This window comes from Dipteris shenzhenensis, chromosome 7, assembly GCF_047967505.1.
Source record: "Dipteris shenzhenensis isolate YYH24624 ecotype China chromosome 7, Dip_SZ_1.0, whole genome shotgun sequence".
Classification (NCBI taxonomy): Eukaryota; Viridiplantae; Streptophyta; class Polypodiopsida; order Gleicheniales; family Dipteridaceae; genus Dipteris; species Dipteris shenzhenensis.
In genome coordinates this window covers 21,920,914-21,939,844 of record NC_141602.1, presented here as the reverse complement: position 1 = coordinate 21,939,844, position 18,931 = coordinate 21,920,914, and the positions used below count along the sequence as shown (strand labels likewise).

Sequence of the window (18,931 nt, the reverse complement as noted above, 5' to 3'; positions counted from 1 at the left end):
CTTCCATTACACTTTGCCTTAAAACTCCATCATACTGTTTCCCCGGAACGTTTGATTGACAAATAGGAAAATACATCCAATCTTCCCATTGCAAACCTGCATGTGTTCCTATGGATCTTACAGTCAATGCTGTATATCTCCTTGCTTTCAGTAACAACTTGCTTCCATTCGAGTTGCAAATTACATTTCGCATGTAGAATAGCTTAAGCTAGAAAGAACAAGGGGAAGCCAAGGATCATAACTAAGGGAAAAATATACCAAGGGGGGGAAATTTAACTCAATAGACTAAAATTACAACAAAAGCCTTTTTAAACTGAGAAGATACAATTTCACTGTACCCAAAATGGGGACTGAATAAGAAAGCGGAAGAGCCTCCCAGAATAACCAGTGGTATTACAGAACTTCAGAATACCTACTGTCACCACCGACATCCACAATCAATGTGCCAACAATCTCTCCTCACCGCATAGCATAGCCAAGGCCTTCCGAGTTTTCCTTCCAAGCAACCAGTTACAATCAAGTCAAGGTATTTTCATGGCATCATTCACAGGATGAACCTGAATAGAAATATCATCACATATATTTCCGTTTCTGATTTAAGAGGTAGAGCAGTTCATCATATCCAATTTCATTAAGGTTGACAACCAGTGGTCTAAACAGCAATACGACTAAACATCCAAAATTTCCAAGCTCAGGATTTACAGCTCTTGCCTGCTAGTTTAACCCCTGGACACAACAACATATTTGCGAAGTTAATTATTTCATCTTCTAGTTATCATCATCAATTTTACCTGGTGTGACCCTTCCCACCTTCTCCTCCACTCATTGGATATTGGACTCAAGTTTATTGGATAAAAAATTCTAGTGACTTTCAGGAAGCCTACAAATAGTCAAAAAACAAAACAAACAGATTAAACCTAGCACAAACGATAATCACAATTGCAATTAATCATTCAAAAAACCTTTCCTCAAACATAACACACAGAAAAAAAATTCAACAATTAAGGTCACAACCTCCAAGGAAATTCACTCGTGTCTATGCCTGCAGCATGGAGGGCATCCACATGCTGAAGGGCCTCACGGCATTCCTCCCTGTCATCCATATACTCTTTCTTGTCACCGATAATCTGATATGCTTCATGGCCTTTACCAGCTATTACCTGTGATTTCAATATTGGTGTCAATAAAGAGGAAATGATCAGCAGAGTTAGCTCTGCTTGTATGGACCTCTGGTACTAGAACGATCTCAAAAGACAAAGCCAAGAAAGCTAGGTGACTTCACAGGAAAAAAGCTAGGAATGCAGAGAAAATAAAAACTGAGCACCTGGACAAAACTAGCTCCTCTCATAGACAACTATCGTTAAGACAAGACAAGTGATGGGGACACAATTAAAGATGGACATTCCATCAGCTCCACACACAGGACAATTGATGTGGAGACAATTAAAGATGGGCATTAGCTAAACACACAGGTGACAATACATCGATTTCATACACATCAAGCCTGCTCTCCAGCACCACAGACCACCCTACTCATTCCAATCTCTTTCCAAGGCTTGAGGTTCACTGCCCAATTATGTCTCATATTGGCCTTGCAGACTTTCTCCTCCGTCATGTTAGCACTTAACCATGGTATGGCCTTGTAGGCTAGTCTTAGGACTCAGTCAACCCTTAGGTTGACTTCATTGGTCAACCATATGGTTGACTTCAGGGCCATATAGGCCACCCCTTAGTACTTTCTCATTATCCATTTGCAAGTACTCACGTTTGCTTCAGCTTGTTGCTTGCTCCCTTGCATTCCTCTCCATTTCCATTGCTTTCTGTACCCAACAGTGGTATCAGAGCCTATCTTGCTCCTTATACATGCTTCCCTTGTCCTGCCTCTTGCCCCCCTCGTGCATCTGTCGCTCATTGCCTCCCTAACCATTGCACAGGCACTCAGAGCTGTAAGCTCCCATACACGTCGCATGGCACCAAGCTTCCGTACAAGTTGGAGAATCATGCGTACAACAGGCGTTGTTGTCAAGTTGTCCATACGTGTTGCCAACTTGGCCATACAATCTGCGTCAACATCAACCGTACGTCCTGCGCCAATCACCGTGTCAACGCGGTACAATTATAGTTAACGTCCGTACAGCTCTGGCATCTGGGTAACCTGCAACAAATTTGCTTCGAAATCTGTCATACAGTCATTTAAGAATCAGACCTGTAGGCCCCAAGAACCATTGCTCTTATGTAGGACATGAACCTTACCTCTGTGCTACCATAGCCAACACAATGAGGAAACACAAGGAAGGCTTCTTCAATTACCATGGTACGTCTCAAATGACTTTGACTCTTCCTCTTTGGGTTGTCCTCACCTTTTCCTAAAAGTCTTCTACTTCTGGTTCCCACGCAAAGTGTAGAAGCTTATTACTACATAACCATTTCTTATTTCTCTCTTTCCTAGCATTTCCTCCCCATCTACAGGATCAATGTCATCCTTCTTCATGGGTTCACCCGCCCTTTGGTACTTCACAACCTGCTCAGCCTACTGCACTACCCAGTTTGCCTACATGTCGCACAAGATCTGCTCTAGCTCAGAGCAATTTACAATTATTTTGACATCGACCTGCACGAACTGAAACTTTAAAGTCATCCACCACGGCTCACTGAGCCTACTGCTCTAATCACGCTACAATCTCTCTGGAAAAACTGCCATTGGTTGGGCAAAACTCTGCCCAAAGCTGTTCTTGCACCCACGTAAAGACGTTACACAGGCTAGATAGGCTGTCCCGTGTCTATTACCTGCAGAAATTGCAGAGCCCACATCGTGCGTTGTCCACAAGGCATTGAACTAGCTTGCCAGCCAGCCATGCATGTGGCCAAGATCCACAATCCAAGTACTAATTAATGAATCCCCCTAGCCTCATGCCAATATATATGACCTTCCACTTCGATGGTCGTGAAACAAGGTCCCAAGCCTCCACATCATGTGATACCAAGTATCCAACTTGTGTATGAACCCAATCCTAGATGCATTGAGAGCGCTACATTCGTTGATTGCCGGCCTCAGAAATATCTGTGACTTTGTATTCTTGCACCGTTTGGATATGCCACTTGAGCACAGCCTTGGCGGGAGGCGCAATAGAAAGTATTGGAGGATCATCGTCCTATAAATCCCCCTCAATTTGTGGAGAGAGGGTGCTTGAACAATCTTGACTTGTCTCTTGCCTCGGGCTCTAGAATGTCAGGGAGTGTTCTTGTGTGCTCTTCCTTCTTGAAGACGACATCTCTGCTAATCACAACCTCATGTTTCTCCATTTTTGACATTTTGTTGCCAAAGTTGAAAATGAGACATGGCTCAAGGTACAGACACTCCGCACAAATAGAGGAAGGGAGTATATTTCTCATGCATTTAAGGATTATTTGCTGGAAAAGGGCATTCATCATCGGCTTACAGTGAGGCTTCCTCGCCTCCGCATTCCATTCCCCCTCGCCCCAGCTCCCCCCTTTTTCCTTCTTTTCTTCACCAACAGCAGTAGGAGCATTTGTGTTTGTCAGAAGGAAGGAAATCTTGGTGGTGACCTTTGGTCTGGCCAGAGGGGCTCTATGGTAGCACCCTCGAATCCCACAACCGTTAAGATCCTTCTTTCTCCAGCCGATAAACAACAAGTTCAGCAAGCAGTTCAGTCCCTTCAGGACAAGGCAATTGTGGGCCTCACACCCACAAGGCGACAAGTGCGAGAGTGGATCCAGGCGAGCTTGGCACTAGAGGGCGACCACATTCAGGAGGTCACCATCTATGGGAGAGGCGTCTTCCTTATCCAACTGAGCTCCCTCAATACAGCCTTGACACTTCTTGAGTAGAGCCCCATCCTCCTTGGTCCGCATCTAGTGTACCTCTTTCTTGGTACCATGGCTTTAAAGTGAAGGACATGGACACGACACACCATGTTCCATGCTTCCTGGTTACGCTTCGCTTCCCAGGGCTCCCAAAGGAGTACAGAGCCATCCTCCCCTCCATTGGTCGGGCATTTGGCACAGTGCTCGAGTCTCCGCCAGATTCGGCCGCAACAATGGTAGCGGATGACATGGTCCCTATGATTAGACTGGTGGTTGAGAGCCCAGAGTCCCTCCCAAAGTTGATTGTTCTAGAGACCCTTGAAGGGGGTACACTTTGCCAGTGAGTGGAGATTTCTGGGTTACCAGGCCAGTGTCTTTGTTGCAGACTGATGGGTCACTTAGCCAGAGATTGCCCCCGTGGCCATGGCCGAGTGCCTCACCCCCTACCCCCGCAGAGTAGGCAGAGTCAGCAGGCCCGAGTCCAACGCCCTCTCAGGCGCCCTCTCAGGCAAGAGCAGCAGGAGTCTCAAACCCCCTAGGTTACCCCTTCAGAAGGGGACTGGACCCAGGTTTTTAAAAAAAGAAACCAAGCAAACAGGCCCGCAAGCACCGCAGGCAGAGCGCCAAATGCAGAGAGAGGGACAGGGTTGACCGAGAGACCTCGGAGGAGGAACAGCAGGAGCCACCTCCCCCAACGAAAGGGACCACCACCCAGCCAAATGATCCTCCCGTTTTGGAGGCTCAACCTCTGCACTCACCCTTGCATCAACAACGAGCCCCAGGAGCTCCAGATGCGGTGATGGTGGAAGCCGCGGATGCTAGCTTGATAGCGGTTGCAGAGGAGCGGATCTAGAGCCCTGACGAGCCTGATCAACAGGGGGGGCTTGCGGTCGTCCTTATTCCTCCTCCCCCCTCCCCCTCCCCCTCCCCCTCTTCCTTTCCACTTCCCCTCGCCCCTCCAAGGTTTTCCCCACCCCCTCCCCCCCCCCCAACCCCCCCTGCTATGATCACTCTCACCACCCGTCCCCCTCCCTCCACCCCCTGCTCCCATACCTCCCCTGCTGCCCCCCTCTCCACCTCCGTAGCAGGTTCTTCCGCCTCGACACCCTTGCCAACAAGCAAGGGAAAGATGACGCTCCCTTTTGCTTCCTCATCACAGCAGCCGGTCCATTCAAGGAGGGACCTTGAGGGACAGGGCTCGTCCTCTCGGTCAACAGCTCCCAACGTCTAGCTTGGGCGTCCCTTACTACTGCGGGACTTCTGGAGGTTAGGACCCTGGAACTATCTAAAGATTCCAGACTCATATCCTCTACCACTGGAGGTAACGCTCATGGTCCTATAGCCTCATTCTCTTGGATTTTGAGAAGGCCTACGACAGAATGGAGTGGTCCTTCCTGGAGGGTACTATGTAGAGATTGGATTTCTCAGACAAATGGATCAGAGGAGTTTCAGCGCTTTACGCGGGGAGCTCTAGTCAGATGCTTATCGGAGGACACGCGGGCGAGGCCTTTCCTCTCTCTCGCTCGGTCCGCCGGGGCTGCCCACTCGCTCCCTTCCTCTTCTTGTTTGTGGCGGAGGCTTTGTGCTATTACTTGAGATCAGGCAAGCCTCACAGGGTTGAGGCTCCCAATCAGACAAGAGGAGGAGCTGCTTGACTCGGAGTTTGCAGATGACACGGCCTTGTATGTTGAGGGCACCACAGTGAGTCTAGAGAGAGTTAAGGGCGCCCTGGCTATCTACTACAAGGCCTCGGGTGCACGGATCAACTGGACAAAATCCATAGGTTTCTTCACAGGCTTTGAGGAGACACAGGAGATCCGTGAGTAGAGGAGTGACTTTGGCTTCAGGGATACCGCGGGGCCAGATAGCGAGATACCTCGGATGCCAGGTTGGTATCGACATTACAGCAGAGCAGCAGATCGCCCCAGTCCTTGAGAGTGTTCGGCGCAAGCTTCTCTACTGGAGCTCGGTCAAACTCTCTCTAGCAGGTCGCGCCTTAGTGGCAAACCAGGTCCTTCTTGCCACAGCCTCGTATATCGCCTCCTGCTGGTGCTTTCACAGAGGATGCATTGGGCAGCTCCGACAGTTGGTTTGGAACTTCCTCTGGGCAGGTTCGGATAACATGAGGAACACTAGAGCCCGGGTAGCTTGGCAGATGGTGATCATGCCATAGGCATTGGGAGGCTTGGGTATCATTGATCCGAAGATGCAGAGCAGAGCCCTCCTGAACAAGTTGGTGGTTCGCAACCTCACCCCAAGTGTAGAGCCTTGGAAGCTCCTCTTACAGCAAGGGCTTCTAAGGAACACCCCACGCACTGGGGGACAGTGGCAGCCTTCACACAGATGGATGTTGGCGCTTGATGAGGAGCCTTCACAGGGTCTGGCAGAGACTTGCACGGGGTCTCATTTGTGCTCCGCCCAAATGTAGAGAGGAATCTGAGCGTCAGCCCCTTATGTGGCACCCAGAGATTAGAGATCAGAAGGGGCGTATGCATAGTTGCACGAAACGCACGTTTCGTGATAGGAAACGGAAACGGCGTTTCGTCAAGAAACGGCGTTTCGTCAAGAAACGGCGTTTCGTTTTTGCTGTTTTTCCCAGAAACCCTAAAAACGGGTTTTCTCTGTTTTCTTTCAGAATTTCGCCGCGGCCTGCTCCGTTTTTCGCCGCCTCCCGCTTTCTTTCAGCCTCCTTCCAGAATCCAGCCTCCTTCCAGCATCCTTTCAGCATCCTTCAAGCTCTCTCCATCCCATCCTTTGCTCTTGGACCTGCCCTCACCTCCATCCTTCTCAGAGCTCTCTCCATCCTCTTCATCCTTTGCTCCATCTTCTCCATCCTTGGCAGCCTGCTCTCCTGACTCCATCCCTCCATCCTTCTTCTCTCCATCCTCTCTTTAATCTTACCTTCTACCTCTCCATCCTCCTCCTCTCCATTCTCCTTCACTTCTACCTCTCCATCCTCTCCATCCTCTTTTACCTCTATCTCTCCATCCTCCTTCTACAGTCTACCTCCCATCCTTTCTCACGAGTCACTTGTGACCTCTCCATCCTCCTTCTCACCTCTCCATCCTCCTCAATGCTGAGAGATGCTTATTGGGTCCATGTCTCCCTCCTGGATAGTTATAAAGGAGGCGGTGGCTCCAAGAAGTGGAGATGCAACTATTGCGGCATAAGCAAGACGGGGTCTGTCACACGGGTGAAAGACCATCTAGCAGGTGTTCCCTGCAAGGATGTAGGACCTTGTGAGTTCGTGCCTACTGCAGTGAAAGGTGGCCTAGCAGAATGGAAGCGTGCGCGTATGGCAGCCTTGGCTGCAAAAAGTGGAGGACAAGGGCTGCAAGATGAAGAAGAGGCTGCTGACACTGAGCCATTGGATGATGCCAGCACATTGGGTTCTGCAAAGAGAAGTAGAGGGGCATCAACTACATCGAGCGCACGTCCTAGTGCCACAAGAACACCCTTGCCACATGGATCAATTAGTGTGGATGCTAGTGCGGGGAAAAGAGGATCACTGCAAAGGTCTAGCATTCAAGCACGCTTGCAAAAGCAAGCAGTGAAGGAGGCCACTAGTGAGCTCACAAAGCTCTTCATACAATGTGCAATACCCTTTCATGTGGCGAAGACTACACGATGGAGGAAGGCCATGAGAGCCATAAGCCGCATTGGGTATGAATGGGAAGGGCCTACATATGAGGCCTTGCGGACAAGAGAGCTAAGAAGAGAGAGGGAATGTGTGGAAGACCAAATGAAGCCCTTGAAAGAGACTTGGAAAAAATATGGATGCACACTCTTATGCGATGGATGGTCAGATGCACGCAAGAGGAATGTGTACAATATTTTAGTATCTTCTTGCAAGGGAACCATGTTCTTGAGAGCCATAGACGCTTCACTGCAGGTACAGTGATTACAGGGCTGTATATTTGGGAGCATTTACAGGCAGCCATTATGGAGATAGGTGTTGAGTATGTGGTGCAGGTGGTGACAGATAATGGCAGCAATTGTGTGTCAATGGGTGCCATGTTAGAAGATGAGTTCCCTAAGATTGTGTGGACACCCTGTGCCTCACATTGCCTTGATCTTTTGATCGAGGACCTAGGGAAGATACCTTGGATTGATGCCATCTTCTCCACAGCCCGCAGTATCGTGAAGTTTGTCACGAAGAGACCCAAAGTCCTCAGCATCTATCGGGCTTACAGTGACCTTGAGCTATTGAAACCTCCAACCACAAGGTTTGCTTACATGTTCATAGTGGTGGAGAGGCTTGTGCGAGTGCGCCAGGGCTTGTTGCGCACGGTTGTGTCTCGGGAGTGGGGAGATTGGGATGATAGAGGCCAAGCAAAGTCTATCAAATTTTGCATGATCATGGATGAGTCTTGGTGGAATCAGGCGGAGGCATTAATCAAATCGATTAATCCTATCTACACGGTGCTTCGCATCACAGACATGGAGGGAAGCACATTAGGGCTCTTGTACGAGTTTATGGACAAGATTGGAGAGGCCCTCAACAGAAACACTTCCCTATCGCCTGATAAGTAAGACTTTTTACTTTTGTAATATGTATAATTATTGCAGTTACTAAATGGCAATTTGTTATCATGAAGCCTGGAATTTTCAGATATATATTATGTATGTACTATTATCTATAGTCTATGAATTTTGCGTGCATAATGCATTCTAATTTCTTGTGGCATGATTTAGGGTTGAGTCCATCCGTGCTATATGGAATAAGCGGTGGAATTGGTTCCACCGCCCAATCCATGCGGTGGCACATGTATTGCATCCGCTCTGGCGCAGTCAAGAGCAATATGAGAATGACGAGTTGTGGACGGGTGGTGACTTGGAGATGCAACGAAGACTGGAGGATGAACTTTTATTGTTCCGCAATCATAGCCTCTCCTTTGGTCGACCTACAGCTAGGCTCCGAGAGACACAGTTGCAACCTGTCTCCTGGTGGGAGAAATATGGCAACTGTACTCCTACTTTGGTAAGAGTCTAAGAGACAAGTTCCAACGCCACTAGTTGGAGCTTAGTCGTTAAGTAATTTGAAGTTTTATCTACTACAAATATGTTTAAAGTTATCAAGTTCCTGATACTTATCTCGGCTTAATTGGCCTATGGCAGAAACGCCTTGCTATACGTGTTCTCTCACAGGACTGCAGTTCCGGTCCTTGTGAGAGGAACTGGAGCACTTGGGCCCTCTTTCACACAAAGAAGAGGAACAGATTGAGCACGGCTCAATTGGAGCGGTTGGTGTTTTGTCATTGCAACCTCCGTCTCCTTGAGTTCACCGCCGGCTGCCCCGAACCTCGCCAAGTGAATGTAGACAAGGTGGATGTGGAGAAGATGGAGGTCATACCAGATATCCCACGGGAGGAGCTGGACATATACACCATGTTGTATGAGGAGCTGTCAGCACCAGCACACCACACACGATCATACACTCAACCATCTGGAGATGGTTCTAGTACTTCAGTTACACCCGATGGTCCTGATCCTGATGTTGATGATTCTTCTTCAGACAGTGACACAGATGCCTCGAACTTATCTGAGGACGCAGAGGATGACGATGACGAGGAGGCCATGGATGATGCAGATGATCAGTAGTCCTGCTGTTTTTTTATATCATCCATGAGTGCTTTTATTTTGAGTCTTGCATGACTCATGAGTCATGAGTCATGAATCATGATCATGAAATTTGTGGACCATGAATCATGATCATCTATGGAGTCTGGACATTGAATACTTTCAAGTTTCAAGTTTCAACTTGTGTGCTAAGTTTAAACTTTTAAGTACTTCAAACTTCTAAATTTCAGATTCTTGTAATGCCAAACTTGTTAGTCATGACTCATGATACATGTTGATTTCAGATTATTGAAGCATCATTCAAGAATTTAGAATCATAGAGGCATGAATCATGAATGATGCATTGATGCTTGAAGGCTGAAGCCTGAAGCTTCAGCCTTCAAGTATAGATAATTGTAATTTGTATTATGTATGATTTGCACTCTATTGATAATTATATTATGTATAAAAAATAAATTTTTATACATAAATTGTATCATATTGCCGTTTCTTCCGTTTCCGTTTCGGCGGGGCCCGGAAACTCTGTTTCTTCCGTTTCTTCCGTTTCCGTTTCTTCCGTTTCCGTTTCGGCTGGTAACTATGGGCGTATGCTCGGACAACGGACTCACATTGGTTGGGCACAGTGGGACAGTGGTCCGACCGGGTCTTTTGGCCGTTGGAGCAAATTACCCATGGAGGTAGAGGCGAGGCTTGATGCCCTAGCGCATCTGCGAGGGATAGGGCAGCGGATGAGCGAGATTGACTTAGCCATTCCTGAGTCTTGGTGGGAAGGACTTTGCGTATGGAGAGACAGCAGATGGTTAGGGCAGTTTTCCCGTACTAGTGTCCTCTTGAGGATGTTGATGCAGCCAGGCAGCACACACCCCGGCTTCTTCTGTGTAGGACCTAGAGGCCTACTTCAGCCACTCACTCAGAGAGACCCTGAGATGGATGGGAGTCTTGATGAGATTCACTGGCAGATGATCAGAGTGGTGGGACGTTTGGGGAAGGAGTGGCACATTGACCCTAGCAAGATGCCCCTAGATGGCGCCTTTGGCTATGGGAGGGTAGACCCCTGGGGGAGGTCTAGTGGGATCCGGGAGAGTGGTTATGGCCTTCCAGGGGCGGCCTAGCCCAGCAGGTGGATGAGGTGCCCTTCTCCTCCTACACCACACGGATTGGCAGGAGGCTTCAAATGGACTCGTCAAGGTGGACCCCTCGAGGGAGAGACATTGGGTGACCCAGAAAGTGCCCCGGGATGTTTGCTCCAAGTTTTGGATGCGGTTGTGGTCTAGTTTGCGGCCAAGGAAGATATCCTACTTCTTTTGGTTGACCACCCACGGAGGCTTGCCCATCGGACCGTGGTTACAGCAGATGCGAGTGGAGGGGCAATGCCATTGTTGCTCCGAGGGTGTCCTGGAGACTATCCCGCACTGCCTGTGGAGTTGTCATAGCGCAGCAAGGATTTGAAAGGGAGCCCTCAGGATCATGACATGTATGCAAAGTCTTCAAAGAGACTACACCTAGGGGATGGTGGCCTGGTTGACAGAGGGAGGACACGTGTTTCAAATTGATGAGATCTCCCCAGCCTACCGGATACAGGGTTAGAGCATCCAGAGGATAGCACTTCATGAGGCAGTCCCTCCTAACAGCCTAGCTCCTCCTTCTCCTAGGGAGGACAGCGTTTGGGAGGTGGTAGCCAGCATCATGGTGTGGAACATTTGGGTGGCTCGCTGCAGTCTCATGATGGGTGAGCACCCAGTTCCACCCTTGGCTACCCTAGTCGCCATCTGGCAAGACATCATATACACACTACAATCCACCTAGGAGCGTGGAACTCCAGGCTCCAGGGCGACTATTGAGAGGCATGCTCGTTTCTGTAAGGCTTGGCTTGCAGGAGTTTTCTACATCTTCACCCCGCGAGGGATTCGCTGGTTGTATAGCCCCCCCACTTGGGGGCTGTTAGCCCCAGTACCAGAGATCTCCTAGGCAGTGAGCTGGGTTTCTCTGGAATAGGCCGGTTCTTTCATTCAGCCTTTTCCGGTTTTTTCCATACTCAGTACCTTCGGGGCTGCTATCTTGTATGAAATCTTTCAAGCATTAATAGAAGGTTCCTTTCTTTGAAAAAAGAAAAAACTGTACGCACCATCCAAGACCAGGGCTTGGGACAATGGAGGGAGCCCTCCTTATAAATAAGCAGCCTCTTTCAAACGCCTTTCTCTTTAAAGCCCTTGAAGTGTCACACATCAGGTATTGTTTCATCCCCTCAACAATTACCATGGTCTAAATAGGTCTAAGCTCTTTGATGTACCCAATCGATTCCAATGGCCAAGCTTACCAGAATCTTTGCCGATATTAATTGACAATGGATCAGCATTTCGGTCCATGTATATACCTAGATGAATCTAGGAACATTCCCAAACTCATCCTCTAAAAACACAACATAGTGCAGTTTCAATCTCACGATAGTCACTCATAAGATTGAAAACCATAAACTCCATCACGCATAGCAGGGACTAGCTACTATGACATCCCCACTGACGTCATCAGTGCCCAACAGTGGGTGTAGACCATAGTATAAAAATATGCTCTCACACATACAAATCCACACACCCACACATACTTGAGCATCCATTTATACAAAGTCTTCGTACTGAGTTTCTGTCGGCACTCAGGAGGCGAAGGGCACTGTTGTTCCTTTGGTAACACCACATGGCCATATCCTAAGCCCATAGGCAAAGATCAACATCCATGGAGTTCACACTGAGATACTGTGCTGATGCCAGGACAATATTTTATGTTTTGTGAGGCCCAGGGATGAGCATATAGTTTAAGGGTATGCCTGTCAGATAAGGACTCCATAAGAAGATGTACAGTACTAAGTTGACATGAAGTTTCATTATAGGATTCCATCTTCTAAGCTCTTTTTACCTTAGAACAGCTTATTTGGGAGGAGACTGAAATGAGATATGGTTGTCTTCACATGCAGCTTTAGCCTGGACGAAGAGAATGTGGACTTCAGGGAATTAGCCCTCTCCTTAACTGCTAACCTTTTTCATGACTTGTTCTACCGTTCATCTCTTGAGGTATCAAGAAACTCAGTATAAAAACCTTTGCACAAATTGTGTCCATGTATAAGAGCATATGTTATGCAGTCGTTTATACCAACCGTTGGGTGCTGATGACATCAGTGGGGATGCCTTAGTACCTGGTCCCTGCTACCCAATGATGGAGTCTAAAATTGTCAACCTTGGGTTGACTCATGAGGTTAAAACTTAAAATCACACAACTTTTGCTTGCTGCAGGTCTTGATAGCTACTGTGTGTATGCATTTATGGAGCAGGAACCCAGTACAGACCAGTTTCCCGAGATCACATGCAAGTTCTTTCCCTCCTTCACAGATTTGTTCACCAATACTTTCTCTAGCTCCCATGAAGCTATTTTTCCCTCCTCCACAGATTTGTCCAGGAATGCTCCTTTGAGACCCTGGAGTGACCACAACCATAGCGTCCAAGAATACTCTCTCCTTTTGAGGCCCTGTACCACACGGGCACTCTATACCCTGGTCCCTGTTCTTGTGGTCAATCTGGATAGAAGTCAACCACGTGCACATTTGCATGTCACAGGAGCACGTGCCCCTACTGCGCCTGTGGCCATGGGTAACATACAGTGAAACGCTTCTTAAAAGCACTAATTGCCACCATTATGGGTGCAAATTTTGCAAATCTGTAGCATCTTTAAGCATCGTACGACTTTTTCCTGAACTCAGCACAAAACAAACGCTGTAGAAAGAGGACTTACAACAGCATCTCCCTCCTCCCCCATTGCGACAGCAGCTCTGACAGCTATGGGTCGGATGTCATAGACAAACAGTCTGTGCCCATTACGAAGAGGTGGATAGTAATCTTTTTCACCATGGTCCAGATATTCTTTCATCGACCACCCAACGCCAGCCAGCATATCATCTAGGATATACACTGTACACAGCAATATCATCTAAGGAGCAGGCGCACCATTAACTGCTTAAACAAAAAGATTGGAAATTGAAGAGATGGTGGCAGCACACAAAATAAATCATGTAGGTAAAGTTAAGCTAACAAAATCTCAAATGCCATTTTGAGACTATGTAGCACTGAATGCAAAAAAAGCATACTGGTAGCTATGCAATGTGGACTTCGACACTTACAAGGGTCTTCTGTCCTCGGATTATCTGAGGTCAGAATGGAAACATCACTTTTGTCTGTTGCAATTTTAGCCATAACAGGCCGCTTCCCTCTGTCACGTTCACCTTCACATCCAACAACTATATTCCAAGAATTCCCCCTAGTCAAACACAATGTTTGCTTTTACTGCAGCATTTCAAGAAACAGGGAAAAAACACTTTTTAGAAGTACCTACATTCAAAAAATGGGACTTTCAGAACAAAGAAAGAGGTCTACCGGTTATAATTCTGCGGGCACCACACTCTCTGACTGTATCAAGCAGCCTTGAAATTGCATCAGGAGTTTGTGCATGATCGACTATAACTGCAAATGCCTGCTCCTCATCAATCAGTTCACATCTACCTGGTACAGCATCAACTTCTTCAATTCCTCGAACTATCTCTTCTAAGGGTGCCTTCACAGCAATCCCAACTGCCACTGCTGCAAGGATACTGTAAACATTGTTCCTGCCAAGCAATCCAGAAGAAATTTCCACATTGCCCCTCGGTGTGCGAACTAGGATATCTGTTTCAAATAACGACAGCTGGACGTCCAAACAGAAAACATCAGCCTCTCTGCTTTCCATACTGAAAGTCACAATTGGAACATCAGGATTGCCTTGGGCAATGAAGTAAGGTGCATGCTGGTCATCGATATTAACCACCTTTACATGTCGCTGGGGATCTACCATTTTTGCAAACAGCCGGCCTTTGGCCTCTTTGTATTCTTGCTTGGTTTTGTGGAGGTCGACATAATCCCTCGTCAAGTCTGTAAAGACAGCTATATCAAAATCTATTTCCTTGCAGCGATCAAGGGCTAGGGCATCAGAAGAAGCCTCCATAACACACACTGCAGTGCCGTTATGCACCATTGTGGCCATCAAGCCCTGCAGAGACACTGCATCCAAAGTGGTGGTGTCAGAACCCTCCACTTTCTTCTTTCCATAAATATAGTTAGCGATTGTGCCAAGCAAACCTGTCTTCTGTCCCATTGCTTCATACATACTTTTCAATATATATGATGTGGCAGTTTTCCCATTAGTGCCAGTAATACCAATTACAGAAAGCTTCTTGGAAGGATTGCCGTAAAATGCTGCAGAGAGAGCTGAAAGAATGGAATTGGTGTCTTCAACCAGCACCACTGCCTTGACATTTTCCTGCACAGAAACTTCCTTGCTCGCAACAATTACAACAGCACCCTTCTCAGCAGCCTCTGCAAGGCCCGAATGACCATCAGTGGAAGAACCTGGGCAACAGACAAACATATTACCAGGACCAACTAGTCGTGGGTTGCACTGGATCCCTGTGATTTCTACATCTTGATCGCCATCCACCAGAATTGGCACCACTCGGGCTTCATCCAGAAGCTCACTCAAAGTGGTAATAAATGTGGGTTCTTTGATTTGATCAAACTCCTGGTCGAGATTGAAATCCAGATCAAAGGAGGGATCTGCAAGAGCATCTTCTTCCCCATCACTGCCACCTTCTTGTTCTTCTTCTTCTTCTGCTTCTTCCCCTTCCTCCTCTTCTTCTTCTTCATCCTCCTCCTCCTCGACTCCTTTTGCCTTAATGCCTTTGCGTTCAACCTTTCGAAGAGCTGCAATCTCTTGATTATCTTCGACCTCTTCAGAATCCAGCTCTTCCTCTCCCTCTCCCTCTCCCTCCCCCTCCCCCTCTCCCTCCTCCTCCTCCTCCTCCTCCTCCTCCTCCTCCTCCTCCTCCTCTTCTGCTCTGTCCTCTTGTTTCCGTTCCTTGGACTCTGAAGGCTTTGTAACCTCAGCTCTAGGTCGCTCTGAATCTCGGACAAATTTTTTCATGGATGCTACTGCTGCGTCTACTGCGCTGAAGAAGTCATCACCTAAAATTTCCCGGTCTCGCAATCGAATAATCTCAGGACCTTCCTTTCTACGCCCCTCTTCCTCGTCGTTATCATCATCTGGATCAAGCCCAATGGCTTCACGATATACGGCCTTATTTCGAGAATAATCCTCCTCTTGCTGCTTCCGAAGTCGCTGAGATTCTCGCCATATCTTGTCAAATTTAGTGAGATTTTCTTCATCTTCGTCATCCACCTCTAAAGGCTCAGCGTCGCCAGGACTAGGGATATCACCATAAGGCGACGCGAGGCAGGGCTTTAAAGCACCGGAGGGGCACTGCAAAAAAACAGCTGTGTGAGGAGCAGGGCCGGCAATTTTCAGGGGAAAACGGTGAGAAAGGCCACTGGGGTTAGGCAGCAATGCGGCTGAGCGCGCGGAGGACGCGATGGGGAAAGGAAGAAGCTGGAAAGGGCAACACCAGACCGCCATTGCCTGCATTGTTCCAAAGGTAGAATCATCACCAGGAAGGCTCAAACTCTGCTCTCAGAGGAGCTCTCATCGTCAGGATTCCTTCGCCAGCTTGTGTTTGTGCGCATTTCCATCACAACTGTTCGCAAAATTCAAACTTAGAACATTTGCATGCAATCCCTGGAAAGCAGCTCGACTGTGGAATCTCTCGTTCTCTGGCTCGCTCGCTAACTGATCCAAATTCCGACTGGAGCAGTGGCAGGCGCAAATGCATCTCTTGCCTCTCAAACTTATTCTTCCTGGGCCTCGGACGATTCTCTGGCTTTCTGGGTACTTGAAGAACACTCCTCCTACACTCTCGTTTCTTTCTCACGAAGCTCAACACAATCCAATATCACTCGACGTGCTTCAAAAAATGGTCGAGAGACACCAGTTTATAGCTAAGCGTATCAAGCAACTTGGGTTCAGATCTTCACTCGCGAGGGTTTAGTCACGGTTCCTTATGTGCAGTTTAGGCGGTTACTTTAGAGGTAAACTGGGATTACGGTAGAAGTACAACATTGCCCCATCAGAGGTTCGAACTCGCCACCACCTGTGCTAGGTAGGTTTCTAGCCCCATTTTCTTCTCCCATTCTAACCTCCCAATGCTCGCTTGGTTGGCGTTGCAATGCCACAATAACTACTAGTGGGGAAGCCCTCTAGAGAGCTTTTAAAACTTCACAGGGCACCCACCGTTAGCTCAAGAGCTCGAACAGTTCATGGTATACGAGTGCAAGCTTCCCTCGAATTGCTACTCCTGGAGCTTTCTAGGGAAAGGCTTCTTCCTATTGTAGTTCATCTCTGAAGAGGTCTGAAACGATCTACGAGGCAGAGCCTTTGCGTTCTCAGGGGCCCCGGTCCTGGTGGTTCCCTGGTCCCCAGAATTTAGCGTAAATGAGTTTCTCATGCACGACTGCTCGGTTTGGGTGGAGTTTAGCAGCATCCCGCCGTGGCTGGTTTATAAGATTTTTAGGGTGGCGACCTCACTGGGTAGGGTACTTCAAATTCCTCCGGAGAGCCGAAGCCCGTCGGGTAAGAGGAGGGCATGGATACTGTGGGACGGGACCCAAGACACCCCAGACTTTGTCGACATCAAATTTCCTGAGGGGGCCTCGATTTCTCTACATGTCAAATTCAGCCCGTTCCCCGATGCTTGCTTCGCATGCAAACGTTTTGGCCACTTCACAAGGAATGGTCCTCTCAAGAACGCGAATGTTGCATTGGCGCTGCAGGGACTAAGGGGGTCGACAAGGAGGAGGTGCCCAAGGGTAGTCCCATTGAAGCGACGGATGCTCCCCAGCATGATCGGAATGTCACCCGTCTTTGGCAGCCCCATCAGAAGCTTTCAGATTCCGTCCCCTACATGCCTAACATCATGTTGGAGTCGACGGAGCAATGGATGGTGGTCGGACGGAAAGGTAAGACCACGGCTCGGAATCATGAATAGGACAGTTGCCCAAATCGCGCACATATCCCTCCTAAAGCATAGAACAGCTACACTTTGCTGTTGGACGTCAGGGACCGGAGCCTACAGAGCCAATAACAAAAGATCCACCAGAAGTGGATGAGTTGGAGGAGGTCCTTCGGCCAAAACAAATCGCACATCATACTATACGCAAAGGCCCGCGTCAACCTGGCATTTCTCCAAAATCCAGTGGCTCGAAGTTGAAAGGCTCTTTCGAGGGTTTCTTTGGGCGGAGGTCAATGGAAGAAGAAGGATGCATTACATTCTGTGGGATCCGCTGAAGCTCCAGAAGCTCAGCGGGGGCTTGGGGTTGCCCGATTGCAGGACGCGCAATGTATTGCTAATGGGTAAGTGCTTTCCCACCTTGTCATTGGCACAGCCCCTGGATGATGATCGCCAAATTCTTCATGGAAATGTCCAATAGCAAAGGGGCCAGGAATTGGCCTGAGTTGCCGTGGTTTGACAGACTGTTTTCAGAGTACCCCATTAGGATTGTAGGGTCGCAAGTTGTCATCGGCCTAGTGTTGGCCTGGAAAGAATGCCTCGCCAGGTGCGTTTGGAAGGGAAAGAAAGGTTTGAGGGGTGACACCAGCCTCCATAAATTGATTTAGTGGACCCGAGCATTGGCTAGAACTAGAGAGCCGTTCGCCATGCATGATCTGCGTAGAGCCAGGAGCCTATACAAGAAAGGCATCAGAGTCTGGGTAGACATCTGGGATTTGCGTAAAGCCGATTGGGTGGAGATCGACGAGCTTTAGAGAAGGTTTACCATGACGGACGGTGAAAGGGATTTGTGCAAGCAATCTTTGACAGGCTTTCGCCCTCATGGCCGACCAACACGGTGGCCTCTCGGGTAGGGAGGGATCACCAGTGGATGCTAGGTAATACCCCCATTAGGAAACTCTTGGTGCATCACATCTACCAAACAATGATGAGGGCTCAGATCAACAGTTGTGATCTAAATAAAAAATGGTGCATTCGTCGCAGCTTGGCCTGGTGGAGCAACAGATTCAAGGAAATCTAGAAGGGCTGCGCATTTGGGAAAGCCAAGTTCTTACTCAAGAAAGTAATGCTCATGAGGGGTAAGCTGGCCAAATGAACCAACGTAAACCCCGTATGTCCCCTGTGCGATCATGCAGTTGAATGTGGGTCAGGCACCTCTTCTAGAGTAGTGCCATTTCCCAGGAGGTGTGGTACAAAGTTGAAAGAGCGGTGCACTCCTCTGAGCTAATACATATGTTCAAGATAGGCCCAAGATGGCATACAGCGCTACTGGGCAATACCTACAAGCTCCCCTCCACCCTCGTAGGGCAGTGTGGCCTTTCATCAGAGCCGCGGTCTTCATAGCTATCTGGGAAGCCAAGAATCGTGCCACTTTCCACCACAAAGGTCACTCTGTCTCTACAGTCCCGTCTATTTTGGCCAGGGCCGCACCCACATGCAAGACTTTGGTCATCTGATCTATCATCAAGACCCCGTCATAGGGCAAGCTTTGAAGGATATCTCTGACTATCTTTGCTAGGACCTTGCTATCTACCGTAGGCCTCGGCGTTAAGC

The 18,931-nt window shown here is 48.3% G+C and overlaps 1 protein-coding gene across 2 annotated transcripts; it reads right to left on the bottom strand.

The window, feature by feature from the left end:
- On the bottom strand, positions 1-16,303 carry LOC147900094 (UDP-N-acetylmuramoyl-L-alanyl-D-glutamate--2,6-diaminopimelate ligase MurE homolog, chloroplastic-like). Of its 2 annotated transcripts, XM_087377294.1 has the most exons (6): positions 13,824-16,303; positions 13,571-13,687; positions 13,186-13,361; positions 1,015-1,160; positions 792-880; positions 1-495 (listed from the first exon to the last, which is right to left on the bottom strand). In XM_087377294.1, the coding sequence occupies exons 1-5, from the start codon at positions 15,898-15,900 to the stop codon at positions 862-864; spliced, it is 2,535 nt and encodes an 844-aa protein (XP_087233420.1). In that variant the 5' UTR covers positions 15,901-16,303; the 3' UTR covers positions 1-495; positions 792-861. The 2 variants fall into 2 exon arrangements, with proteins under 2 accessions (XP_087233420.1, XP_087233422.1); XM_087377296.1 differs by lacking the exons at positions 792-880; positions 1,015-1,160.
- Between the last annotated feature and the right edge of the window lie 2,628 nt (positions 16,304-18,931).

Excerpts from the sequence above, each read along its gene's own strand:
- LOC147900094 (XM_087377294.1), bottom strand. The coding sequence starts at position 15,900 with ATGCAGGCAATGGCGGTCTGGTGTTGCCCTTTCCAGCTTCTTCCTTTC. Across the intron at positions 13,688-13,823 it reads TGCCCGCAGAATTATAACCG|TTGTTGGATGTGAAGGTGAA; the intron begins GTAGACCTCTTT and ends CTTGGAATATAG. Across the intron at positions 13,362-13,570 it reads TCCGAGGACAGAAGACCCTT|TGTATATCCTAGATGATATG; the intron begins GTAAGTGTCGAA and ends TGCTGTGTACAG.